Raw genomic sequence first — 27,165 nt, forward strand, 5'->3', positions numbered from 1 at the left:
TTCACGTTTAGGCTTCCAGTCAGACGTGTGAACTGGCGCTTTTCTGACGTTTATTTAACAATAACTTAGACCGAGGTTAAAAGTGAAAACATTGGTTATGTGCAAGAGAGTGGCTCAAATTGTAAGATTGCACAGGCGCAAACTGACGTGCAATGACTTGGAGGGTGTTATTTAAATATTGCTCAGAGGGTTTGATCGAGTAAACAAACACAATATGCTTACGTCGGAAGCTCATGTTTCCTTAAAGTAGGATGCTGAGAGATGCTTACATAACACAAATGCTAATAGACAGATCACTGACACCAATGTTGTAAGCTCAGATTCAGTATTTATTTACAGGGTCAACCCTGATCTATTAAAAACAGCAGAGTAATAAAAAGACAGAAACAATTCGGAGGTTCCCTGTTTCAGGTAAATGTATTTCTGTATAAAGAATAGGCTTTATGTCATCTAGGTTTTTCAGCATTTTTGTCAGATAAATATATACTCTCACAGAACAATAAATTTAGTCTACTTTTAATTTATACATATAAAGCAGTATACATACAAGGACTTAAGGCGTTAAAACATAAGGTTGCATTTCTATGATGTCATCCTTCCATGACTCTCTGTTGAAGACTAATGTTAATCAGAGCATTGAGGTCCACTGAGCTGAGAGGGTACAAATAAATTAGAACTACAATCAACTTTGCATCACACTCTGCCTAATGTAATAACATCGTTAGAAAATCATTTTATCATTTCAGTTTGGAGAAAACAGCTTAGAGCAGCGGGAGTAAACGCTCATTTTGGTGATGACTAGAATTTGTCTATGCCCTCATCACACTTCATATGTGCACAACCAGACGATAAGCAATGACAAATCATCAGGAAGATCATTGAGGTTTAACAATGTATGTCTTTCAGTGGGTTCTATACCAAGTTTCAGTCTGAGTTTGAACTGCACTGAAACACTTGTCTTTTCAAGCCCTTTTGAAAGATGGGAAACGACTTAGAATAAAATGAGCCTAATCAGAAATCAGAAAGATCTTGAGGAAAACGAATGCGCATTTAGCAATTTCACTAGCTGACAGAAAGCTGGTATAAAACCGTACGCATCAGCATCTGATGTAGCAAACAAAGTCTCAACAATATGCACAGTCAGGGCAAAAAATGCCACAGCAAACCAACTGTATTAGTCAACCATAGAATTGATGCTTATTTTTGAAATGTTAAATTCTAGAATTGATTCACAACCCATGCCTATCATAAAAGTGGTTCTTAAGATCCGTAAAACCTGAATTGTACATGGCCACACTGGATATTTGCATTGTTATGGTGCATAATAAGACGTTACACTCATTTGTCTAGACCCTTTTTTCAGAGCTACTGCTGAGATCCAGTTAAATTTAATACCAAAATACGGTTGTTTCGCATACATTGCCAATCTCTCTTGATGTGGATGGGACAGGTTTTATTCTGTGTGCATTCAGACTATCTGAATATCATCATAATATAAAAGTGAGGTACAACAAAACTGTTAAAACAGACTGCTAGATAATTGCAAAAAAAAAAAAAGAACACAAAAAGGAATATTAAAGATTTAAATTAAATTATTTAGTATGTGTAAATAAAAGTTGACAGAACTATCCTCATTGAAGAATGGATGTATATAGAACTAAATATAACAATGATATTATTTATTTAAAAAAATCAAGTACAACAATAATGGCCATAGTTATTTTCTATGAGAAATTTCAACCACTGATTTCGGAAGATATATATTTCTGTACTGTTCGTTTGTGGTTTGTATTCAGGGACAAAAATGACACATTGATCAAGACATAGGCATCAAACTAAGATTTAGTTTGTGTGTGTGTTATGTTTTCGAGAATGAATTGTCAAACAACATCAGCCCTCCAAGTAGAACTGATAAGTCAAAAAAAGAAAAAAAGAAACTACAGCATGTTAAGTTGGAGATTGCAGTAACTACACATGATAATGTAATGGAAAAGGAATAATCATGGTCTGCATTAAGTTTTCAGAAGGCTTCACACTTGAAGGTTATCTATCTATCTATGCATCTCAGTAGTCGCTGTGAGTTGAGCAGTACACTGACTCGGGATAACAACAACAGTGGCTCTTACCGATCCCAGCCAACCATTTGCTACACTGATAACCACTTTTAACCACTCCAAAACATTGGGTTGGTGTGCAGAATACATCTGCAGTACGTTCAACCTCATAAAATCAGGACATTTGGTTTGTCAGTTCTTCTGAATATTCCAACCAGCAGAAAACAGAATACCTTGTGTACGTTGTAATGTGCTGGATCAGTGTAACATGGGCTCTGAATGGCTTGCACTGGTAAAGCACTGATTGATTTTGTCCATAAAAACCTCTGGGTGTTAATAGAAGATTGCGTTTTAACATAATTAGAGACTAAATGCATGTCAAAGATCATGTAATAAAAATGAGCGCATGAGTACAGTCTGTACTAACAGAAGACTGTGTTACTCATTGCTATGCATAATCTATGCATGTAAAAAAAATGGCTATCAGCCATTTCCAACCAATCAGCCAGAGTGGAATCACAAAAAACACTGTAAATAAACTACCGTTCTGTAATGAAGATCCTTGAAGACCGCTTCTTCTGTTAGTTAGAAAGTAGAAACCATTGCCAAAACCTTCTCAAAGCTTTTGGTATTGGAAACATTAGGTATAAACAACAACAATGACTAAAAAAAAATCATAACCACATTGTTTGTGGCTGCTCACTCTAGCAAGTCAGTCTCTGAATTCAAACCCATCCCGATGCCCAAGCTCTAATGACCATGGTCAAATAACCATTATCTGTCCTGAACGTTCCCTGAGCTACTTCTGGCCATACAGTCTATCAATAGCACAGTCAAAGGAAGCAGCTCACTGACCACTGGGTCTAAAATATAGAAGTCAAGGAAGAGAATGATAAAAGCAGGCTTCTCGTGACAGTGGGAGACATTTCCGCCCTTAAGGACATCATGACCCTGTGTTCTGTCTGTAGAGGACCGCTGCCCACCCATGTTTCCCTGACACTGGCTCATTCTGTCCTAGAGGCGGAGCGCCGGCTCACTCGTGGACATCCCAAATTTCAGAAAGCAGAGGTGGGAGTTTCTTGTCTTGCAGGCGCAGAGCGAAGACTTGCTCTGAGTGGACGCTGCTCAGTGTGCGTAGGCTGACCAGCTTCATCAGCATCCGGGGAAACATCAGATGATCCTTTGGTGGGGATTAATGAGCAGTAGATGATTAGGAATACATAGTAATAGCAAAATTTCATCAGTTATACAGTGTTGTTATTGCTAACTAAAACTACTAAAACATGTTGTTAACTGAAATAAAGCTGAAAAAAAATATAAATTTTAGAAAAACAAATAAAAAAAATCTAAAAAGAAATTAGTCAAATTTATATTTATATAAAATTTATATTAATAATATTTAAAAGAAATGACAAGCACGTGACAAAATCAATCAAACTAAAATTAAACTGAAAATATTAAAATAACAGCTAATTTAAAATATTAATAAATGCTATAATAGTACATAAATAATATTAAAATAAAACTGGTTAGTCAATTGTTATAAGTAGTTGGTGCAAAGGTAGATTCATCAGTGCCACCAACTGGACGCAAAAGGACAAAACGGGCAAAATATATAATGTCTTTGTGCTAAGACAAAACACTAATATATTTACTATAACCTTACATAGATACACTACCGCTCAAAAATTTGGGGTCAGTAAGATTTTCTTTTAATTATAACATTTATGATGCTATATAAACATTTATAATGTTATAAAAGAGTTCCTTTTAAATATAAAAAAAATTATTAATTAAAAAAAAAAAATCTTGAAAAAGATCACTGTTTCCACAAAAATATAAAACAGCACATTGGTTTTCAACACTGATAATAATAATAATAAATGTTTCTTGCGCACCAAATCAGCATATTATAATGATGCGACACTGAAAATTAAGTTTGCCATCACAGGAATAAATTTAAAAACAATTTAAAATATATTAAATACAAACATTTTTCACAATATTATTGTTTTACTGTATTTTTTTAATCAAATAAATGCAGTCTTGGCATGCCTTTGTGACTTCTTTCAAAACATAAAAAAAAAAAATCTAACTGACCACAAACTGCAAACGAACAAACACTACTAAAACACTGATATTCTTTTAGCACTAATTTTTCTTCTTTAAGAGTTATGTTTGGCCTCTAAGGTAAATCATACTCACATTGGGTCGTTTTATTCGGATGTAAGAGTGGAGAGCGTCTACATATGGCTGCTGTAGTCTTTCCACTAACTCGTGATCCTGCACGTTTGGTCGGTCTGACCCCCACCACACACACACACACACACACACACACACCAGACAAGAATAGCAAGAGTGATTGACACAAATGAATAAGAATGATGCTGCATTTCATTTGTTTTGTGAGAAAGTGCCTTGGGAATTACTGTAGGATGGATCATTAAAAAACTCTCAAAATAAACCAGCAGCACACCAGATGCCAATCTCTAATTAGAATCTACTAAATCTAATGGGTTATTAAAAATGGCTTTCCCCTTTCAAAACATAACATTTTATTAAACCCTTTATGACACTCAAACAAAGCTTAATTATTAGAAATCCGTAATAGCAAGCTACAAATACTCTATAGCAGGAGGTTTTGTGCTGTTATAAAGCTCATTGTACTTATAATTATTTTAATGCTTTTTTATTTCTTCTCCTCTGAAAATTGGGCGCACTGATATTTCTAAACAGGGATAGGGACAAATAAATGCCTGATAAGACTCACCAGAAGACAAACAATATAAAATAGGTGCTTGTGTCAAACTGACCTGCTGAGAAAATGTTGATAGCGATGAGCAAAGCATACTCTGCCTCATCCAGGTGGAGGTCATTCATGCCTTTTGAAAACTCAAAGATGGGGTTGATGAACTCAAACTGCAGCCCTGCAGACGATCCAGAGACGACAGAGATCATTTTAGGGCATGAACAACAAAAACTAAATATTCATAAGGCTTAAACTGTGGGGGGGGTATCCTATATTACCAAAATAAAAGAATTGAATTTTTTATTAACGATAAGAATGCATTTCACAATATAGCTATTTTCGTGATTTTACTTTCTTTATTAGAGATAAGAATAACAATGCAAATTAGACATGCCTGTAAGCCATAGCTATGACAAATCATATTCTTCTTCCTTGTAAACATCAGGAATGTTTAAAACAAGAACCCATATAATAATTTCATCCAGTACCTGCTTTGGCAAAATCTTCCTTATTATAACTGAAGTCTTTGAGAAAGGTGATGCTCTCTATCGCTGGGTTATAACGTCTGGAAGTCTCTAGCAGCATGATCTACAGGAGAAAAGACAGTTCAGCAGCTACGTTAAACAAGCAGTACAGGCTGTACTTAGTTTTTATCAGAAACAACATTTGTCACCTGGTGGCATTTTTTCTAAAGTACTTTGTGTTACAAAATAACAGCAGAAACAAGTCTGCCAAACAACAGTGCTCCATCTGCGTACACAAGAACAGCAACAGAACATGACCGAAAACAATGTGTGTTAAGGGTCAGTCAAGTCTAACCTCTATAGTTGAAGTCTTCAGCAGGGCGATCTGGTCCTCTCGGGTGAGCTCCAGGAAGCCAGGCAGCTGTTTAGCAAAGTCTACAATCTCCTGCACAGACATGATGGCCAGCTCAGTGAAATGAGCAAACCGCTGCTGTCGAACCTCTCGGTTAAGTGGGTCCTGACTTTGTGGCCAAGGCTAAAAAACAACAGATCCTGATGTAAACTTTTTAGAATCAATGCATCACAGATTCAGAAAGATTGAATCTACATGGCACAATGCATAACTGGATATTTGAAGGATTAAATACACATCTTTCTGAGCAAATGCACAATGTAAATGGCAACTGTAGTTGAATAAACGTATTAAATGCTTTACAAAGCTGAGCTACAATAGTAAAAGGCCTTTTAGTCAGACTTCACAAAAACCAGACAAGTATGATTTCAGTCAGACTATTCCATTTTAAAATCAACAAATTACTGTTTTTGTCTACTTCAAATCAAACTTGTAAGGCTCACTTAAATGCACTTACAGTGACTTTGGGCCGGTCGAGAAAAGAGCGTTTGTTGCACTGTTTCTGCATGGACACCAGTTTTTCGATCATCTCCTGCTGTTCAGGAGGCAGAGGGGGCATCTCAGGAGCAGGGCTGGGTGTTGCCACTGCAGAGGTACGTGCCGTCTCTTCTTCCTGTTTTTTCATCTTTTTTAGTCGGATCTGCTCTTCTGACAGAACACCTATAAGAGACAGAGATAAAGCTGCTAATAGTTTGATAAGGCACTACATGATCACAATGTCATATGAACATATCATAACAGATCAGATGAAAGATTGGATGGCAGCTGTATGGACTGCTTGTGACATTCATGTTTAATGAAAACACCAGACATAGGTGAACAAACTATACACTGATGTTCCAAAGTTTTTCATAAAATTAATATTTTGATTCAGTAAGGATGCATAAAGTCACAAAATGTTCTATTTCAAATAAATGCTGTTGTTTTGAACTTTCCATTCATGAAATAATCCTGAGAAGTATAATGTTTTCTACAAAAATATTTAGCAGCACAAGTGGTTTCAACATTGACAATAATTAGAAATGTTTTCTGAGTACCAAATCGGTATATCAGAATGATTTCTGAGAGATCATGTGACACTGGAGTAAATGCTGCTGAAAATTCAGCTTTTCCATCACAGGAATAAACTACATTTATGTGGTTCTGCACTTTGTCTTGCCACAGAATTACAATCGTATCGACTGAAATGTGAAGAAGCTTTTTGCACAGTGGTGGCCACTAGCGGAGTGAACTGTGAACAGCACTAAGGTATAGCTAAGAGTGGTCTAGACCAACCTTACGAAAGAATGACTTACAGAAGGTATACTTAACTAAGAACGTTTCGGGAAACACATATTAACGATAAGGTACAGCTTAAGGTACAACTTAAGAACGACGTAGCATTAAGAAGGTTTCGGGAAACGCAGCCCTGATCAAATAATAGCAGCCTTGGTGAGCATAAGAAACTTCTTTCAAAAACAGCCTAGTGCTGATGGTCAAAGAGTGTCACTCACATTGCTCCAGCATGCCGGCCTCCCTGCACTTGCGCAGACGGCACTGCTGACACTTGCGCCGCATGTACATGTCCATCTCGCAGCGGCCTGAATTTTTGCAGGTGTATTGCGCTCCTTTGATGACGCTGCGTCTGAAGAAACCTTTACAGCCCTCACAGCTCAGCACATTATAATGAAAGCCAGATGCTTTGTCTCCACATACGCTACACACCTCATTCCCCAACATCTTAGGAGCAGGGCCTTTCTTTCTCTTGACTGGTTGACCTTCTGCACAAACACACAGGACAGAAACACTTCCAAATCCAAAGCTTCATATACAAATAAATCATGAGTTAATACCCTACAAACTTATAAATGAGTGCATGTGTGTTCACTTAACCAGTTAGGTCAGTTCATCCACACATAATCACATAGTCAAACTGACATGAAAAAAGTCACGTGTCACATGTTATGTAATAGGTAAAGTTCAATTCTGCATTATCTAAATCCTTTTACACTAGCAATGTGAAGTATTTTATCTATGAAATGAGTTCAGAAGTATCCTCCAGTTATTCAGTCTCACCTGGTGCAGGTGTGTCCTCTGTGGGGTACATCTTGATGTCGCTGGGCTCCATGAGCAGCTCGTCGTTCAGCTCATTGTGTGAGGTGCTGTATGAGGCTGTGTGACTGAGAGTCTCCTGTTTCACTTCTGCTGTCGCTGCTGAAGGGCCCTCTTCACTGGCACAGCACAGAGAGTCCCCTGTACACACATACCAACAACACACAGTTCTATTACAGCTGGGTCTGATTATTAACAAGGCGTTCAAAACAACCAACTAGTCAATTAGAAATACCCACTAGATTTTTTGTAGATACTTTTAAATATGGCCTTACACACAAATGCAAACACATCCAAAATATACGCTGCTTGCGTCCAGCGGATATTCTCTAAAATGGCGCTACGCTGAACCAGAGGAGACGAATTGTTGAATAAAGTTGTTTTGTTTTCTTTGCACAGAAAAAGTGTTCTCGTCACTTCATTAAATTCAGATTGAACCACTGATGGCAGATGGACTATTCTGGCGATGCTTTTCATACTTTTATGGACCTTGACAGTGCAATTTACAAGCCTCCCGGTTTTCATCCAAAATATGTTAAATTGTGTTCCGAGGATGAACAAAGCTTTTATGGGTTTGGAACGACATGGGGGTGATTAATGTCAAAAATTTTCATTTCCGGGTGGAGTATCCCTTTAACATAAATGGTTCATTTAGCATTATTTTCAGCTTTATATTTGATATATAGTACAGTCATCTGTAAATATTTTTATTTTCTCAGGGTTTTTCAGTGATTTAACACAAATAACACACAAGAGTCCCTAAAATAAAATAAAAATAAAAAAATACAGACTTTTACATGCACACAAGAAACTTTTTTGTGCCCTCAAGAAACTATTCACATGTGCATGGGAATGTTTTGCATGCTAACGCTTTACAATTTCTAGTTTTATAAAACCTTTGTGCATCACAGCCATCTTACTATGAATAAAATGATAGCACGGATGCACATGAATTAACCGAGATTTAACACACCCTCTGTGGCGGTGGAGAAACTATGGCACGAAATGGGCTGATGGCATAAAAATTGCCAAGTTCATTGTGGCAATATGCCATCTTTCAAGGTCTTAGGTCTCTTTAATGCATAGTCTGCGGCAGCCAAGAAACCACACAGTGAAATGGGCTGATGGCACAAAAGGTGGCTCCATGTGCATTGTCCTATATGCTAAGTTTTTTTTTTTTTTTTTGGCAAAGACCCTTGAGGCAATGCTGCTAAACCCAAAATGCTTATAACCTGCATTTTGCATAATGAAAAAGTGTACAATGAATTTGTTCATTCATTTGACGATCACTAAAGAATAAGAATCACTAAACAGCTGCCATGAAACCTCACTTCTTGTACGATCAATTTATTGTCATTAAATTCTTAATTTTCTATTATTAAAAAACTAAATAGGGTCAAAAGTCTGGAAACACATATTTTTCCATACTCTGCTTTCTTTTTTCCATACTTTTCCAGACCTGGAAAATACTTAAGAACCCTGCAAATAGTTGAAAATATCTTGAAAACTTTTAGCTGCATCTCTGACCCATATTTTTATGTATGAATTGGATAATTGATTGATTGATTTTTTTTTTATTACATCAAAACACCCTAAACATGGTTTATATGTTTCTAACCACATCTTTATATAAAACATAGCTTTTCACAAATGGTAGCTTTATTAATCATGCTAAGCTTATGCTTTAATTTAACTATATAAATCCAATCGTGAACTCCCAGTTCGGACACCAAAATTAAAATTTTGTCATCAACCAAATTGTTTTGGTTACCATTGGGTTCCTTTGTATTCAAAAGAATAAATAAATAAACTCACTTAATACATAATATCGTATTTTAGTTTCACAGAATAAACAAAGTGATACAGGTTTGGAACAGCAAGAAAATGATAGAACTGACAGAACTGTCCCTTTAAGCAACACTAAAACAATTTCTCAGGTTTGATATTTTGTTATTCATGCAATAAATTCAAACATTATCTCCCAATAACTAATAACACTTTTCTGACTGAATATTGCAATTACTTTTAAATAACTGGGGTCAAGGTGATTCAAGTTGGTTTATGAAATCAGTTACTAAAGTTCACAAAACCTTTCATGAAATATGTTGTAAAGTAAAGCTTGTGTTATTTTTCTTAGAAATAAAAGCCACTTGGTTTGATATTTTATTATCAAATGCAATGACATGCATATATTTATATGTGTGACTAAAGTGGTCAAATCTGTTCTGGCAACTTCTGATTTTAATCCAGTATGTGAATATTTCACATTCTAGTACAAGAAAAACGAGAGTCTTACCATGACCAACATCAGTGATATCAGTCGTAGAAAGGGTGGACATCTTCCACACAGACACTTGTCATAACGAACCAAGACTGCACCTGCAGAGAACAATAAAAGCCAAAGCTGAAGTATCGAAAGGCTGCCTGATTCTGTTAATAATATTGTCACAAAAACTGCCTCAAACTGATACCATCTTTGAATATAAAATTCAATACTGAATCAAAACCATCTACAAAGTAAAAAAGGAAGCAGCACAGCGTGTTCAAAATGCAATGACACACCTGACACGTACAAAGTCAACACACGTAATATGGGCAGCAGTGGTACGCACGCAATGCTGATCTTCACTGATGACTGCCAGTACAGTTCCTTAAGTAGTCACACTTCTGTATGCAAAGCCAACAAAAACTACACAGTCACCCTTTCACATCATGGGAATTTTTCTTAAGCAAAACTGTGCACAGCAAAAAAAAAAAAAAAAAAAAAAAATACTATTGAGAAATATTCGTCAAAGTGAATGTATGTTTTTGCCAATTAAGCATGCTGTACGAACTACCTACTTGAGAATAGGAATTGAAAGTGCAAAAAGAATTGGTCAAGACTGGTTATTCGTGGGTGTTGCTTTGAGAGTTTTAAGAACATTTTCAAAAACAGGGATATCTGATTTGGGGACAGTATTTTTTTTTATAAAGGTTCAATCACACTAACTCTGGTGTGACAAAAGTCAATGGGCAAAGTAATTTGTTAATGTAAAGTAATTTTCCTAATAGACTTCCAATGGTTGTTAAATTTCACTGAGTGAAAAGTCTTTTGACATGTAAAATCACAGCTCTGACCAAACAGCAAGTTACTTGGTCAGCCAGTGACCTATGTGTGGGCAGTCCACAACCACAGGTCCTCTCTTCTTTGCCTGGGAAATTTTGCCATGCAAGGGTAAATGTGACCACGCCTTAAAATGCAGCAAAATATGCTGATTCAGTTCTACAATTTGACTTCATCAGCTTTAAGAAAAAAAAAGCATGACTCACAAAAATAAAATACTACTTAAGAAAAACAAAAAAGACATTTAAGGGTAACTTCTTTTAATATCAATGTCCTTAATTGACAGGCCAAATGCATTCCAGCTCCTCCTAAAACAAATTACATTGATGAAGATATGAAGAAATCCACTAGTATTCACTACTTACTTTAAAATGCACAGTAAACTTTTTTTCAGACCAAACAAACAAACAAAAAAAATTCATTAAAATAACTGCACTTATTTTCTAATTCATACAGAATACCTAACTTCAGTTGAAGCATAACTATTTAATTATCTAATTTTTTTTTCTCTAAACAGCTGTAAAAGTAATATAAGATTTATATTTTTGGTCATAACATAAAAAAATATGATCAGCTTAATTGTTGTATGCCAGAATTTCAATATCTGCACATCGTAATGCTGATATATCAAACCGATCAGTTAAAAAATATGAATTAGTCTGTTACACAGCAGGTTTACACACCCTAACAACTGAAAGATACGCATCTAACTATGGACATAAACTTGGATTTAAGCATTACAGTAAACTAAAAGTTAAAAAAGTTAAATCCTTTCTGTATACAATAAAATCACATTGCTATTTACAGAACAGGGGTGCCCAAATCTGTTCCTGGAGGGCCAATGTCCTGCAGAGTTTAACTCCAACCCTAATTAAACACACCTGAACCAGCTAATCAAGGTCTTCAGACTAACTAGTAGAAACTTCCAGGCAAGTGTGTTGGAGCTAAACTCGGCTCCCAGGAACAGGATTGGACACCCCTGATATAAAGTGAGTTGAAGCAGCAGAATAAGTTATTGTGAGTGAGACCTCCACTTACCCCTAGCGTGACGATTTGTTATTGTCTGTCCATGTTGTTCTCTGCGTCACTAGCAGCACATCATGTTTATCCTCTCCAAGAGTCTGGATGCCATCAGAGGAAACTTCTCTCCTATAATAGACTCTTCTGTGTTGCAGCTTGACTGACAGCAAAGCAAAGAGAGAAAAACAAGAGTCTGACTTCTGTTTGGAGGTTGTACAGCTCCAATGCTGAGGTTGTCCAAAGGATTTGATAAAACAAGAAAGCAAGTGAGAAAACAAGCAACTGGAAAGAATGACAGAAGAGAAGGTGGGTGAGTGAGTAAGAGAGGGAGAGGAGGAAAAAAGGAGGGAGAAAAAAAGAGCAAGAGGGCAAATGAGAGGTTACTAGCGTTCGTTCACATGGCTGTGAAATCCCCACAGAGGCCTGAGCTCTTGTAAGTGTGTCTCCCAAAGCACATCTTTTACACATCTTGGAATTTAGAAAGGTATGGAGTCATTGAACAGATGCACAAAAAACATCTCAGTGGAAACGCTTTGTGCAATAAAAAAAATAGGCACTTAAAGAACCTATTCACCACTCAAATTATGACATTCTGTAAAACTGATATTATTTCTGCATTTATGGAATTAAAACAAGCTGTAATAACACTAGACATCATAAAAAGTTTGTGCTTAAACAGTCAGAATAATGTCAACCAGGAGACAACCCCGACATGCCTCATCCCACGATTACAGCTATGGCAAAAACTGATCAAAGTCCAGGTTATGTCACCAGCAGTACAAAACATAGGAAATAAAACAAATAAAATTGAAACAGCAACTATAAAACCATAAGAAGTCTGAAACTCTTAGCAGCCCCAGATAATAAACAATTATAAACAACCATTTCTAATATATATATACTTTGCAAGATTCTAAAGAAACAGATTTTGTTCATAAATTGCATGACACGCATTATATCAGCTGTAAGAAATGACAATGGTTCAGTTGTAAAAAGGAGAAAGAATCCTGTCATTGTCTCAATTCCCCTTTGTTCAAGGGTTCAATGAATTGTATAGATCCTATTTGAATTAAACGCTCATTAAAATCACATTGAACGTGACCTGAAGTAAACCAATGGAAGGCTTCTTTCAGTGTCCAATGTTCTGCACTTATCAGTGGGCTGTTACCTTTGTCCTGTAAACCAGTATGCTCCACATCTGCCAGATCAAGAGTCAGCTCATCTGCTGGCAGATATGATAGCCGGAAAGTGACAATGAACAATTGAAACAAGAATAATCCAGACTACTTTATTTCAGAAGAAACAGTTCATTTGCAATGTGTTATTTTTTTCAATGTGTTTATCGCAAAGTGCTGCCTGAAAGATTCAAACCCAGAAATAGGTTCAAGTTAAGATTCAGCTTGTTTTAGGAAGTGGTGTTTTCCAATTCTGTACAAGCTTCCTCTAAATTTGTCATGAGAATTAAGAGGAAGAAATCCTTACTATACATAGGATGCAGATTCATAATGCAAGGCGGCAACATACGATTTAGTCTAAAATTACTGTTGGCTTACACCCTCAACATGGAACTGCTTTTGCTGTTGATAGGTACAAAAAAGCACAGCGACATAGAGACGATGCGTGGGTTGGTTCCCACCCTGAAACAGACCACATCTATCACAAAACTAAAAAGAGGTCTTTTACAGAAAATGGCCACATAATTCACCCACCATTTCATGCACAGTATAAAATGGTGGGTGAGAGGTAAATTATATATGAACTATACATGAACAGGGTGCAACACTTATGGTACTGTCTTTAAGGCATACATTTCTCCACAACTGAAAACAAACAACTTGTCAGACACATGACAGAGCTAAAAACTGCTCTTTCACAAACATACAGATGACAATGACTGCACACCAACTCCTGCATTAAAATAATTGTATTCCTCACAAACAGGTCTTGAATAAATAATGTCTCAACAGTTGAAATTGGCTAAAATTTAAGCACTCACTGCTGCTAAATGTGCTTTTTTTACAGCGTGACATGTTAAAGGTAGGGTACAGTATATTAAGTTGTGTGTAATTATAGATGTGCTGCTATTAAAAAAGTTGGATGAAATTGAGATAATGGCAGATCTTTTCCTCTGCATTGTGATGTACATTTAAATGTAAAGGATTATCGGGAAAAAATGAAGGACTGAGAATTGGCTCTATCCAAAGGTTGCTGACTGGATTTTGAGATGCAAACATTGCACTACCAAGTTCAGTAAATGATGGAATCAGTGCTTCAAATCTGGGGAGAGATGTTTCCCTCACATTGTGATATTTAGGACAAATCAGCAGAAAGTGTTTCTCGTCCTCTATTTGCTGTAGATCACAGTTGTCTACAGATCCTCTGCTCTTGCTCGGTCCATGTGTGTATATGTCTTCCTCTCTCTGTTTCTAAATCATGGTTACTTAATCTCTATTTGGAGAGGATTTGTCTTTCTATAAATGGTTTAATCACTTTTTAATTTAATTATTATTAATATCTGCTCAGAGCGCTGTTGGGAAACACTGCCGCTCGTCGCTGGAGGCAGGAGTCAAGCACCTACGTTTCGATTCTGGAGTGAAAACAGATCTATTAAAAACAGTGACACTGCTGTCATCCTAAAAACTATCAGCAGATTTGTCAGGTCACTCGATCTGTCAAATGAGAGGACCGGATCAGTCGTATAAACAGCTCACTATAACTCTGTAACTACTCTATCACACGCATTTCCGAGTAAATTAGCCGGCTTTAGTCTGCACCTCACCCTAAATACTGTAACTCTAGGATTAGCCTCTAATAAGATCAGGACATGATCAGCAAGGTAGATTACGACTCATAAAACTGTACTGAAAAGTAGTGTTAGTGGTGATCAGTTAGCCAAAACACCCTGTTAACCAGGGTTCCTTAAAACAACACTGGTGTAACAAAATAAACAAAACAACCCCTACAACTAAGTTACAATTTAAACACCGAGAGACTAAATCGGACAACTGTAGTTTGATCCAGGGTAATATTAAGCACCTAGCACTGACAGACGTGTCTCCCATCATGACAGCTAAGTTACATGAGCTAGCATATCCACCTTGTTACACAGACTGAGTAAACAAAGCTCTCGTCACATCACGTGACCAAATCAAAATAACGCTAATTTTCTAGTGATACCTCGCTTTGTTGAAGATGACAAGATGTTTAATCCAGCACGGTGAACTTTACACTGGTGATGTGGAGAGAGCAACGCCTAGGTAGGCCGTGGAGAGAGAGGGCTTTAAGATGGCTTCATACGATCACAGGACTGTTATTGTCTTCTGCCTTCAAAATAAAAGTGCCTTAGTGATGCATTTGAATGATATATTTGACGGGATACTCGCTATAAACGTGTCTAATAACTAACTTTCTATAAACAGTTGTGGAAATTAGGATCATTTTAAATAATTAAAAATATTAATTCAAAAAACAACATTGTAAACAAGATGTATCTGACATGTCTAAACCGGTAACCGGTAGTTGGCGATATGTACTCGTTTGATTCATTAGTACTGAGGGAACAGCAGTCTAGGTAAAATAAATTACTGGATAGTACACAAACAACACGGAAAATTAACTTGGACAGAGTTTGTTTTCTGTATTTTTGAAAGAGAAATTGTATATTTTTAGATGCTGTACAATCTATTCAATATATTCAGTCAATATTTTATTTTATATAGGCTACTATGATTAGTGTATAAAGGTAAAGAAACAAATATTTAAAGACGAGTCATTGCCGAGGGCTGCTTTCGGAATAGTACACTGGTCTTACTTCTGCCACATAAATATATAAGTTTAGTGCAGAACTAGTAAACAGCACGCCTTTCCGAATTTATACAAAGAATATTTTACAGCAGGGCTGTCCAAACTCGGTCCTGGAGGGCCGGTGTCCTGCAGAGTTTAGCTCCAACCCTAATTAAACACACCTGGAGCAGCTAATCAAGCTCTTACTAGGCATACTAGAAGCTTCCATGCAGGTGTGTTGAGGCAAGTTGGAGCTAAACTCTGCAGGACACCGGCCCTCCAGGACCGAGTTTGGAGAGCCCTGTTTTACAGTCTTGATGGTCAGTATTATTGAAGTCCGGCAGATGGCAGTAAGAGTCCTATATGTTTTGCTGCAGCCATAACTGAAGAAAAACCGGTCCGAACGTCACGTGACTCAAATAAACAAAAATACCGTGTTAAGAAGTAATTAGACTCTGTGTATATAAGTGAACTGAAACTGAGTAAGATATAAATCGTAAAAATAATTTGTATATGAAGATATATACGAAACGCATAATGCATTTAAACTTTTACAGCTTCGGTGTAGGACATGGCATGTGACTGACTGAATGAATGTTTGGATGCAAATGTATAGCAGAGTTGATCGATACAAAGTAGTCTTGGAATAAGAACAAATCTTTTAACCATGCGGAGAAGACCACAGTCTGCGGCTCTGACATCGGCATTTCTGAGGTCTGGGCGAATGCTACAATGTAGCGTTTCATATTCTAATGCTGCAATATTATCTAATATCACCATTTGATGGTGCAATGTTACCTGAACAAATCATTGTTGTCTTGTGATTTACTGTACTGTCAAAATGTAAATTCATCTGGCAGCAGAAAAGCATGGCAGGCGATTTAAATAGCTTCTTTTTAAATAATGGCAATTTATTTTAATACTAGAATTTATAATGAACATGCTGTACTTTGTTTTAAAGCAGGGCTGGGAGTGAGAAAACAGTTTCTACAGCTGCAGCACAGTCACAGTTTCACACAGACCTCTGGCTCTGTTTCACTGTGCAGAACTGGATATTGGACTTTGGGAGGCCAATTGCTATGGTACAAGTTAAACCAAGTTGAGATGTACATGCATTAATGTATTTTTGTTCTTTAATACCAATAACCATTTTTTTTTATATAGATCATAATACCCCTGGAATGGTTTCCTCTAAATAAACCCAGTGTTGGAGATTATTTTCACATGGCATATAATGTCATCACACCATTCCTATTACTGAAGGTACAATTTCTTCTACACTAAAAATACTAACAAAAGGATGTATTTACACACAGTGGACCTTAATGTGAACTGAAGTTCTTATAGGATGTTCCTTTCCTCTAACCCTTTTATATATGTGCTTTTGCTCTAGATATTTCAGTAAAAGTAGACATTTACATTTATTCATTTAAGTCGTGAAGGGAAGTCGTAGGGAAGTCGTGGCCTAATGGTTAGAGAGTCGGACTTGTAATCGAAAGGTTGCGAGTTCGAGCCCCCGGCCAGCAGGAATTGTAGGTGGGGGGAGTGAATGTCCAGCGCTCTCTCCACCCTCAATACCACGACTGAGGTGCCCTTGAGCAAGGCACCGAACCCCCAATTGCTCCCCGGGCGCCGCAGCATGGCTGCCCACTGCTCCGGGTGTGTGTTCACGGTGTGTGTGTGTGTGTGTGTGCATTTGTTCACTACTCACTGCTGTGTGTGTGCACTTGGATGGGTTAAACGCAGAGCACCAATTTCGAGTATGGGTAACCATACTTGACAATACGTCACGACTTTACTTTAACAGCTTATATCTGAAGCATTTATAATGTAACCAGTGCTGGGAGATAAAGAGCGGGGTGACTTGGCCCCTTTGGGCTTGTTGAAGACCAGTCTAGCTGCTGTGTTCTGAATCATTTGTAAGAGGTTTCATTGCACATGATGGAAGTCCAGCCTATAAATGACAAGGGCCTGGACAAGAAGTTGTGCAGCATGCTCCATTAGGAAAGTGTTGTTTTAAACTGAACAAGACTGTCTTTAACATTTTGTAGCTGATTGAGCGGAGTCCCACAGCCCTTCCTCGCTCAGCAGTTTACCTCTGCATCATCACCTTTGTCATGGGAGCTAGCATACACCTGGTAGGAGACTCTATTAACCATCGTCTCATCCTCAGTGGATACCAGCTTCACCTTTCTGTCAGAGAAAACCCCATTATCAAAGATCTGAAGCCTGCCTCACTGGTACAGTAGATAAATGTACAGATCAACCAAATGATTTGCTCTTTTGGAATACATAGTTTTTTATGATAATGGTAACAAATCCTTTATGTGGTTTCCAGATTGATTCCTTTGAGCTTCTGTATTACTATGATGAGCACTTAGGGCATTCCATGTGGTAAGTATACTTTCCATACTCGTATTTCATCTGTAATTGTGCTATAATTTACAAGTTTACATTACAATTTATGTGTGTAAAACATCCCCACTCTGTTATCGTTATAGGTATGTCCCTTTCTTTCTCATCCTCTTCTTATATTTCACTGGCTGCTTTACACAAGCTAAAGATGAGAAGATGCCTTACACAGGCTGGCTGCTACTTGGCCCCAGTGCGGTGTACTATTGGTACATGAATTATTCATTCAAATTGAAACAACCATTTTACTTCTGTTTTAATTTCAAGTGAAACAGAATATTTAATGAAACATTAATGTAGTGCAAACATTAATGTGGTTTATTTCTGCAGGTATCTGATTACTGAGGGGCAGATCTTTGTCCTCTATGTCTTCACCTTTTTTGCCATGGTTGCCACTGTGATGCGCCAGAGGCAGATGGGCTTTGTGTTAGACAGCAATGGCCGTTTCCTTTTCTATAATTTCATCATTACTCTGGGATTAGTTCTGGTTTGGGTCGCATATCTGTGGAATGATGAAGTTTTGCGCAAAAAGTATCCCGGTATCATCTATGTTCCAGAGCCTTGGTCCTTCTATACCCTACACATCAAAGGCAGTTAAATACTAACAGCATATCTGAACTAAATTTCATTGACGTTTCTCCAGTATAATGCTTTTACCAAGTTTAATGGCACTTTGAGTGAAACTGAGATTTACTTAAGTTCCAGTGTTACTTAAAAGGGATTGTTTATCCAAAAATGAAAATTCTGTCATGATTTACTCAAAAGTTGTTCCAAAACCCTCAAGGTGTTCCAAACCTGTATGAGTTTCTTGCTTACCACAAAAGAAGATAATTATTTTGAAGAATGTTGGTAACCAAACAGTTGACTGTAGCCATTTACTTCCATAGTATTGAGAGTAAAAAAAACGGTTACCAACATTCTCATGCCTTCTTTTGTGTTCAACAGAAAAAAACGGGTTTAGAGCAACTCGAGTGTGAGTAAATGATGACCGTTTTCATTTTTGGGTGAACTATTCCTTTAAAGAGTTGGATCTAGCCTAGGTTTGAATCTTCACAAGGCAAACTATTCAATGCCATGTTTGTAATTTTGGTTTACTGAATAATAAAGTCATTTATTTATTGTGGCTTACAGTAAAAATGTTGCTTTTATGTCCTTGTTTTATCTGAATAAAGTTTGTACTCCCTATAAATGTTATGAGTCATTGAGTGTGGTCATGAGCTCCACCTATTGTAGCAGACGGTATAGTGTGACAGCTGGAATCCTATATCAATGTTCCTATGACAACGAGGCTATCAATTACATCAACACTGCAGTGGACTTTAGTTCCTACAGGTGATCCAGAGGGAGTGACTCTTTTCCTGAACAGCCGAAACGTGTGTAGACATGGTGAGTTTGATGTTCTTTTTCTATTCTAAATTTAATTTTTCATTGATTCTCGGAACATTTTTTCAACTAAACTGTTTTTTAAAAAACTCTCTTTTCAGGCAAAATTCTTATCACAAACTCAGATTGATGGTAAGCCGTGTTACACAGAAGTAATGTGTTTGTACTTTACGATCCATGAATATAGCAAAATAAACTAACCTTGTTGTGTCTTTTGTTTTTTAAATTACATGCAATATATTAGCATTAAGAAAATTTGTGGCATTGGTTTATAATGTAGTTTCCTTGTTCTCATGCAGAGTTCAAAGAATGTTTCTCACTTTATGACAAGAAGCGAAAGGGGAAGATTGAAGCCAAAGATCTTATTACAGTCATGCGCTGTCTGGGTACAAGCCCCACATATAGTGAAGTGGACAGACATCTGCAAATCCACAAAATAGGTAACAATCTCATGATTAACACATTACGTTAAATCGTGAATGTGTCTTCCTTGTCAGTCATAGACTGAATAAAAATGCTAAGTAGTTAATTTTGAATTCTTAGCTTAGGAGTTCATACATCTTTTACTGTATCATTACCACAGATAAGACAGGGGAGTTGGATTTTTCTACATTTCTTACCATGATGCACAGACAGATGCAGCAGGAAGATCCTAAGAATGAAATTCTGGAGGCTATGCGCATGACGGATAAACACAAGAAGGGCTACATTCTGGCCTCTGAGCTACGGGCCAAACTCACAGGCTTGGGAGAAAAGCTCACTGATAAAGAAGGTATAAATCATTCTATCTTCTCAGTTTACATTGATGTTTTCATCAAAGCTAATGAAATGAAATGAAAAAAGTTGTTTGTGTTGTGTTACTGTTATTTAACTGCTAATTATTTTTCAGTGGATGCGCTTTTTAAAGAGGCTAATGTTGGACGTGATGGACTTGTTTATTATGAGGAGTTCACCAGAATGGTCACACTTCCTACAGTTGACTACTAGTAAAGAAGAGTGGGTTGGCCCCTTATCCTGAATACTGCAATTATTTACTAAATTACTTGCAAGAATTAGATTTGTATTCTGTGTATACATTTTACATAAAATAACAGTTGATTAAATTACAATAAAGAACTCCTATTTTGATATACAGCTTGATTCATGTATTCACCACTAGATGGCAATCGTGAAGTAATCTGAATAAATGTGGCAGTGTTGATAACTTGACTGTCATGATATTCAGAATGTTTTTTAATGAAGTTTGAAGATTGTTAAACAATGAATGACATGTAAGCTGTTTGTTGTACACCGTCATCTATTTGTACTCTATTTACAAAATACAAAACAGAAACCTATGAGACTCCATCCTTTCCCCAATCCAGAGCTTTCGTGAACTCCTCTTCAGTGAAGGACAACAGCTTGGCCGCTTCAAAATGCATCTTTTAAAATAAAGCCATAAACATAAAATGCTTAAAGTGCACTTATTGAGGTATAATATTACTGTAATTGGACATGACAGATTCAAGTAATTTTGAAGAAACTGGTTTCTTACCTTCTGTCGCTTTAAAATATCTATTAGCTTAAGTTGCTTTTTAAAACCCACAATGAGCTCAGCCTTTTGTCGTTCCAGTTTTTTGTTCTCAGATTGTAATGTTTCAATCTTTTGTTGTTCCTGACTGGTTAAGTCCTTAGGTCAGATGCAAAAACAGAAGAGAAATGTAAAATGAACAAAAAAGTAAATCTGAAAAATTTCTGTAGTGTGCGAACGGTTTTGTTGCACAAAACAATTAACTTGGTTTATTTCATGCTGGATTATTTGAGATGACATTACCTTACTGCTCTGTTTGAGTTTGTTGAGTTGTGTTTTAGTCTTCTCAACCTCCTCCAGAGCTCTATTTAACCGCACCTCTGTTGCACTGTGGGTACTGGCTGCCTGCTTGTGGGTCCTCTTCATGCTTTCCAACTCCTAGAGTGTATAGACACAGGGAAAAAAACATATTATGCAGATTGTGTTTTCAGATGTAGACGTTCCAATCCAAGATTTTGCTGTTTGTTTAAAAAGTCGAATCTTTAAAGCAGTAATAAATGGTTTAAACTAAAACTACCCAAACATGAGATACTTTTATTAAGTTTAAAGTGAGATGACAGTGATTTTTTTTTCCACAATGTATGATTTGATATGATTTATCTGACTCTACTGTGGTTCCATATCCTTACTCAGTTTCCATGTCCCTATCATAAGGGGAAGGGAGAGTTCCAAAGATATCTGTCCCAGAAGCCCAAGTGCAGTGTGCTCTGGTCTCTGAGCAGCTGTGGCATAGTCTCACTTTACACACAGAGAACTAATCGGGTTAAAGGGCCCATGCCAAGAATTCCACGGCTCTGGATCCTGGCACAGCTCTAATTAACAGGAATTATGGTATATATATACTATACATTTCCTATAGGAAATGAGTAGAGGTTTATAATCACAGGAACATTTTTGTTCAGATCAGTAACACTTATCCTGACATAAGGCCACTTTTTCAGTAGTTTGTGAGACAAACTTTTAATAATATTTTGGCAACAGTTTAAGTACCTTTTGCAGTGCTGCCACTTGCTGTTGCAGACCTTCACATTTCCGACTTGATTCTTCAGCTAAAGCTTTTTGCTTCTCAACTTGAGTCTGTTGGACATTTGCAGTCCTCTGCAATCTTGCCTTTTCCTCCTCCAAGTCCTTCAGTTTACTGCTTAATGTGTTGTTTTCATCATCCTTCAAGACATGAAAAAGAGATTTTGAGCAAGAGTGACTTGAACTGACTAAATAGATTAACTAACCTTGAACACATCTCAAACTTCTTACCTTCTTGTTGCATTCATATGCGAGTCTGCTCAATTCTTCCTGCATTACTCGAAGTTTAGCTTTCAAAAATCTGATTTGAGCTTCTGTAATTATGCAAAATAAATGTATAAGCAATAATGCAAATAGTATAACAGCGCATAAGATTCAATATTTGAATGTATTTGTCCCTTTTGACCCACCTGCACCCATCTCATCTCCAGCACTGGGCATGATGTCATCCTGCAAGTGTTCCTCAGTGAGATCATCACTAACTTTGCCCTCAATTATGCTGATTGTTTTAGCAAGTGAGAAATCCCCAAAGTCTTCAGGAATAGCAACATCATCAACCACAGTCTGTGGTGCTTTTCTATAATTGGAAGAAACTGTCGATGCTACCCAAACATCTTCATCGCAAATATATAAACTTAACAAATAAAGACCAAAATTCATCCAGATCTCATTAGATTTGATCACATCTTACATATATTAGTTTATTATTATTATTATTATTATTGTATGTACACATTTCCTTGAATAAAAGTTTTGAGAATACACTTACTGGGTTTTTTTTCTGTTTCCCGATCCTGGCTTGTTTGGCTTCGAAGATTTTGCAGAGTAGTTCTTGTTTCTCATGATCTACATAACACAACAGTAATTTGTATTAAATTACATTTAATACACATTTCCACTGATTCATATGATATTTGTTTGAACTGTACCATTGTAGGGGGCTGGTTAGATGTGGATTCTCTTTTTGTATCTGCCTTCCTGATAAGACACAAAATGTTATGCTGGCAGACAGCAAAAGATGTTGCTAATGCTTATGTCAAGCAGTGTGAAGACCATTACCTAGAAACTCCAAAATCACAGTCATTATCAATGGAGATGTGGGAGGAGATTGGTTTGGAGAGCACCTCATTTTGATCCCGCTGAAAAAATATGATCAAGAACATACAGTGTTAGTATCTGGGTTTGTTGCAACATCACACATATCGCATTCTATAAACTATACATTAAATATTACAGATTAAAAACACACACCTTGTTCTCTCAAATCTTTCTTATCTGAATCTATTGTGTTATATTTCACGTCTTACCATCACTTTCTCTGCTTCCCGAACAAGTTCTGCTGTTTTTGCTTCTAGCTCTGCATTGAGACGTCTGAGGAGAATTGAAACAATTTAATTAAAATCAAATGAATACTGCCATGTGATCTTCAATCCTAAATTATTTATAGCACCTGTTATGCAGTCAATTGATTTAAGCTAAATACAAAGCAGCGTAGATAAACTAATGTGCATTTAAGTAATAAATCCATAAGTACTTGTATTCTTCTTCTTTGGCTAGGAGGTCCATGTGTGGTGGTTTCTTCGAAGGAGCGGAGGAAGACCTGCTCTGTGGTCTGGGTCTTGAAGGTCTTTCTGAGTAAGACGTTTGAGTCTTTTTTAACTGATTGGAAAGAAAGTAAAAGTATTATAGCAGTTATTAATCCTTCTCTATCCTCGAAATTACTTTCTTTGCCGTTTCTTACGTATTTTGGTCATTTAAGACAGCTATTGCTCTGTTAGGGATATGCAATTTCATGTCTGATTCCGAACGAGCAAAGAAAGTACTTTCTTTATTGAAATTGAACGAAAATTATTTGATTTAACACACAACAGAGTACTTTAGGCGAAATTGTAATTAACACGGTGTAACTTGAAAATGTTATTTCGTTAGATTTACAGCAGGTAGCGCGGGTCTGGGTGTGCTGTCTGCCATGTTTGTTTGTTAGTAGAGAGACACCGTTGCTAAGCAACAAGGACAAGTTCAAGTCAGATGCAGTTCAGTGTAGGTTCAGGCGATTGTACTTGATTCTTTTAATTTTTTCTTAATATATAAAAAATCTTTTTGTTAACTTTATTTTTGCCATGTCACACCATAGGACACAGTCCAATTATTTATTAGTCAACTACCCATATTTATATAATATAGCGCCTTTCAAATACCCAAGGACAATTTACATAAGGTAACGTTACATAGAAACAAGAACAGCAAAAAAAAAAACAAGTGTACACAAATAATATACAGCATGAACAATCAATCAGCAGACATAGATGCAATAATATGCAATATACAGATAAATTAGAAAACATAAAGCAGAAAATTAAGGCAAGCAATCAATTAAGAAAACATATTGTAAATAAGTGAGTTTTGAGGGCAGTTTTAAAGGTCTGGGGTGAGGAGATAACACGGAGACCTTGTGGTAGTTTATACCAGAACTTGGCAGCAGAAACTGAAAACCCTACCACACACACTAGGTAGCCTGAATTTGGGTATTGCAAGCAAATTATCAGCTCTCAAAGTACGGGCAGGGACACAGGGGAGAATTAACTCAGAAAGATAGGAAGGTGCTAAACCATGACGGGCCTTGAAAACTAAAACAGGAATCTTAAACTGAATACGATAAGTGACAGGGAGCCAATGTAAGTGCAGGAGTGATGTGGGTTGTTTTTTTTTTGTAAGAACACGAGCAGCTGAATTTTGGATTAGCTGCAAGCGATTCAGGACTTTGGCAGTTACCTCTACTTGACTTTGTTGGGCAGACCATAAAACAAGGAGTCACAATAATCCAAACACGACGTAATCATCATCTTTGAATATGGTGGGAATCTTGTTACACAATGAGAAGGATATTATCAATCCTTACTGACAGCCAGTTACGCTTCAGATATGAGTGACTGATTATATTCTGAACTACGTGAACTCGCTGCAACTCCCTCGTGTGGGTTTCCGCTGGTGCGCAGTGCGCATGCGCGGTCCCAGCAGCATCAGTTCCCCAGTGGTCGCCAGAGAGCGAGAGGAGGTAGTGTCTGACTCTGAACCTGCTGCAGCTCCAAGTGTTTCTCTGCTCCTGATGCACGCGCGAGGATAGTCACCTCAACTGCAAGCCACGAATTACAAGCGTGATCTATTAGAGTCGAGTCCGATTTGTGCGTGAAGTCAACAGGCGGTGATCGTGATGTACTATTTACGGAGGAAAGCTGCGTTTTCCAGGTTCAGGTTAAGGCCTACTTATTAGATCCCCATCCTCGTATCAACAGAGTCGCATCGTGATGGCTGATGACCAGCAGCAGTCTGGAGCTGGAGTAGGACCTTTACCTTCCGCGGTTCAAGGATTGCAAGGGACTGAGGCCAATGCGTTGCAGCTAAAAATAAAGAGCTCGATCTGGTAAGCGCTGTACGAAATATTGCCCAGTAATTGAGTGCTGCTGGATATGTGTGGGTTAATGGAATTGAAGGCTCTCCATCCTAATTAGCTCCATTCTAGATGGTCCTTCGTTTCCACTTGACATTGAGTCATGATTGGAGTAACTCTCTGTATTCAACTAAGCTCACCGTTTCTTTCATTATTATAATAACGATAAATTAACTTATCAAAGTGGTTTGCTTTGAACACCGACATTTTGGGCTGACCAGATTATGCATGTTAAAGTCTGAGGTGGGTAAATTCGCCTGTCTCATGAACAGTGTAGTCGTTATTTATGGAGCCGCTTTTGTCTTCTTTTGAAAGTGTACAGAAAGTGAAATGTCCGTTTGTGTCTTGGATTACGCGAAAGATTTCCCGCGACCACGCGTTTCGCGACAGATTTAGTGGGCGCGAGCTTGCGGTGGTAAACAACTCGCGTGCAGCAGCCGGGTACAGCTTTTAAACGGCCAGTGTGCAAAGGCATGCTTTCCTCGGACACCACTGCATCCCACAGATTTATGCTGCTCTTCTTCATCTTTTAGTTTGTTTTGCGGTTATCCAAATCGTGTTTTAATTAACCGGATAAGTGCTTAGTTACAGCTATTAAAGATGAAGACGTCGTGAGACATGCAGCCATGGCTCATGATGTTTATAGCGTAGTAGCGCATGCGTTAAACATGCATTTGTATTACTAAGTAAATATTGTGAAGACAATGTATAGCTTCTGTGTGCATGGTCACTCAACCTAGTCGTGTCTTGGGTCAGTAGTTTTACCTGGAATTGATCATTGTTGGTGCACACTGCTTGTGGCAGCGAAAATAAAAAACGCTGACACGATTATTTTTCAGCCTCCATCCCCCTCACCACCACCACCACCCTTGTTTATGCATGTTCAGACATGCTCTCAACGACATGCATCTGCAGCAGCGACTCTACTGTACTTCCAGTACAGTATTAGTAGGAAGGGAGTATAACATATATATATATATATATATACACACAAACACCCACATATACGTAGATACATACGTGCATGTTACACACACACACACACACACATATATATATATATATATATATATATATATATATATATATATATATATAGTTGCATACATATACATGTATAGTTACATACATATATGGCAGCATTTATTATTGGTGTTTCTCCTGAGCATTTGTAATAATGGAGGCCCAGTTGTTTTCAGCATGTATATGAAATTTGTATTCAAAACTTCAGTTTCACAGGGCTCCCAAGGTCATGCAAAAAATGGAAATATCATTGAAAATTAAAATGTTGAAATATTTCATGAACTACAAAGTACAGTATGTGTCCTTTACCAGTTCTTATAAGGAACTAGAAAAAGATTATGCAAATTAAATTGTAAAAAGGTGTGGGAACCTTGTATGTAGCATATTCCTCATTACTCTTTTGTTTATTGAATTACACATAAATCAGTACAGCTAATCAGCGGAGTGATGAAACCATGTTGACATTTTGACCTTAAATGTAACTTCCTGGGAATCTTTAAGTGGACTTGTTTAGGAGGACAAATAAATAACAATTAATCCACTCATTAAGTAACAGTGTTTAGTTTTTGAATACAGTTTTGTCTCGATATAGCTGCACTTAATGGACTAGACTGTTCAGTGGTACTATTG

At 37.2% G+C, this 27,165-nt stretch overlaps 4 protein-coding genes and 1 pseudogene across 12 annotated transcripts in view; 3 read left to right on the top strand and 2 right to left on the bottom strand.

Annotated features, from left to right (window-relative positions):
* Nucleotides 1-310: 310 nt before the first annotated feature.
* Nucleotides 311-15,221, bottom strand: LOC306843607 (oxysterols receptor LXR-alpha-like). 3 transcript variants are annotated; one of them, XM_079375157.1, is made up of 11 exons: nucleotides 15,071-15,221; nucleotides 11,912-12,053; nucleotides 10,067-10,149; nucleotides 7,735-7,911; nucleotides 7,173-7,439; nucleotides 6,137-6,339; nucleotides 5,623-5,802; nucleotides 5,292-5,391; nucleotides 4,868-4,981; nucleotides 4,260-4,354; nucleotides 311-3,234 (listed from the first exon to the last, which is right to left on the bottom strand). In XM_079375157.1, exons 3-11 carry the CDS (start codon nucleotides 10,107-10,109, stop codon nucleotides 3,088-3,090), a joined length of 1,326 nt encoding a protein of 441 aa, XP_079231283.1. In that variant the 5' UTR covers nucleotides 10,110-10,149; nucleotides 11,912-12,053; nucleotides 15,071-15,221; the 3' UTR covers nucleotides 311-3,087. The 3 variants fall into 3 exon arrangements, with proteins under 3 accessions (XP_079231283.1, XP_079231284.1, XP_079231285.1); XM_079375158.1 differs by lacking the exons at nucleotides 11,912-12,053; nucleotides 15,071-15,221 and adding an exon at nucleotides 10,333-10,465; XM_079375159.1 differs by lacking the exons at nucleotides 11,912-12,053; nucleotides 15,071-15,221 and adding an exon at nucleotides 10,344-10,445.
* Nucleotides 15,222-16,057: 836 nt separating this feature from the next.
* Nucleotides 16,058-19,274, top strand: cln6a (CLN6 transmembrane ER protein a). 4 transcript variants are annotated; one of them, XM_079375240.1, is made up of 8 exons: nucleotides 16,058-16,158; nucleotides 16,234-16,390; nucleotides 16,641-16,758; nucleotides 16,841-16,939; nucleotides 17,728-17,916; nucleotides 18,015-18,070; nucleotides 18,178-18,297; nucleotides 18,419-19,274. In XM_079375240.1, the coding sequence occupies exons 2-8, from the start codon at nucleotides 16,344-16,346 to the stop codon at nucleotides 18,684-18,686; spliced, it is 897 nt and encodes a 298-aa protein (XP_079231366.1). In that variant the 5' UTR covers nucleotides 16,058-16,158; nucleotides 16,234-16,343; the 3' UTR covers nucleotides 18,687-19,274. The 4 variants fall into 4 exon arrangements, with proteins under 4 accessions (XP_079231366.1, XP_079231365.1, XP_079231364.1 ...); XM_079375239.1 differs by having other exon boundaries at nucleotides 16,062-16,158; nucleotides 16,293-16,390; nucleotides 16,638-16,758; XM_079375238.1 differs by having other exon boundaries at nucleotides 16,066-16,158; nucleotides 16,638-16,758.
* Nucleotides 19,275-19,365: 91 nt separating this feature from the next.
* On the top strand, nucleotides 19,366-20,480 carry LOC306843671 (calmodulin-like protein 4; annotated as a pseudogene). Its single transcript, XR_013785788.1, has 5 exons — nucleotides 19,366-19,474; nucleotides 19,573-19,603; nucleotides 19,771-19,911; nucleotides 20,055-20,243; nucleotides 20,361-20,480. The product of XR_013785788.1 is annotated as a calmodulin-like protein 4 (transcript).
* LOC306843630 (testis-expressed protein 9-like) lies at nucleotides 20,390-26,368 on the bottom strand. Of its 3 annotated transcripts, none has more exons than XM_079375211.1 (12): nucleotides 26,278-26,368; nucleotides 23,599-23,723; nucleotides 23,372-23,435; nucleotides 23,124-23,203; nucleotides 22,994-23,042; nucleotides 22,834-22,910; nucleotides 22,475-22,641; nucleotides 22,296-22,378; nucleotides 22,032-22,205; nucleotides 21,285-21,419; nucleotides 21,006-21,140; nucleotides 20,390-20,892 (listed from the first exon to the last, which is right to left on the bottom strand). In XM_079375211.1, exons 2-12 carry the CDS (start codon nucleotides 23,628-23,630, stop codon nucleotides 20,806-20,808), a joined length of 1,083 nt encoding a protein of 360 aa, XP_079231337.1. In that variant the 5' UTR covers nucleotides 23,631-23,723; nucleotides 26,278-26,368; the 3' UTR covers nucleotides 20,390-20,805. The 3 variants fall into 3 exon arrangements, with proteins under 3 accessions (XP_079231337.1, XP_079231336.1, XP_079231335.1); XM_079375210.1 differs by lacking the exon at nucleotides 26,278-26,368 and adding an exon at nucleotides 23,806-24,049; XM_079375209.1 differs by lacking the exon at nucleotides 26,278-26,368 and adding an exon at nucleotides 24,000-24,060 and having other exon boundaries at nucleotides 20,688-20,892.
* The window catches only part of LOC306843618 (DNA-binding protein RFX7-like), a 34,148-nt gene continuing 32,044 nt past the window's right edge, over nucleotides 25,062-27,165 (top strand). The window contains exon 1 of the mRNA XM_079375191.1: nucleotides 25,062-25,485. Within this exon, the coding sequence (XP_079231317.1) occupies nucleotides 25,370-25,485 (116 nt within the window). The 5' untranslated portion in view covers nucleotides 25,062-25,369. The remainder of the gene's footprint in view (nucleotides 25,486-27,165) is intronic.

Source organism: Barbus barbus (assembly GCF_936440315.1).
Source record: "Barbus barbus genome assembly, chromosome: 2".
Taxonomy (NCBI): Eukaryota; Metazoa; Chordata; class Actinopteri; order Cypriniformes; family Cyprinidae; genus Barbus; species Barbus barbus.

Excerpts from the sequence above, each read along its gene's own strand:
- cln6a (XM_079375239.1), top strand. The coding sequence starts at position 16,344 with ATGCGGAGAAGACCACAGTCTGCGGCTCTGACATCGGCATTTCTGAG. Across the intron at positions 16,391-16,637 it reads CTGACATCGGCATTTCTGAG|CAGGGCTGGGAGTGAGAAAA; the intron begins GTCTGGGCGAAT and ends TTTGTTTTAAAG. Across the intron at positions 18,071-18,177 it reads CACTTAGGGCATTCCATGTG|GTATGTCCCTTTCTTTCTCA; the intron begins GTAAGTATACTT and ends TTATCGTTATAG.
- LOC306843607 (XM_079375157.1), bottom strand. The coding sequence starts at position 10,109 with ATGTCCACCCTTTCTACGACTGATATCACTGATGTTGGTCATG. Across the intron at positions 7,440-7,734 it reads AGAGGACACACCTGCACCAG|AAGGTCAACCAGTCAAGAGA; the intron begins GTGAGACTGAAT and ends GTGTTTGTGCAG. Across the intron at positions 4,982-5,291 it reads GGAAGATTTTGCCAAAGCAG|GGCTGCAGTTTGAGTTCATC; the intron begins GTACTGGATGAA and ends GATCGTCTGCAG.
- LOC306843630 (XM_079375209.1), bottom strand. The coding sequence starts at position 24,035 with ATGGCAGACAGCACACCCAGACCCGCGCTACCTGCT. Across the intron at positions 23,436-23,598 it reads GCCAAAGAAGAAGAATACAA|ACGTCTCAATGCAGAGCTAG; the intron begins GTACTTATGGAT and ends AATTCTCCTCAG. Across the intron at positions 20,893-21,005 it reads ATATTTTAAAGCGACAGAAG|ATGCATTTTGAAGCGGCCAA; the intron begins GTAAGAAACCAG and ends TTATTTTAAAAG.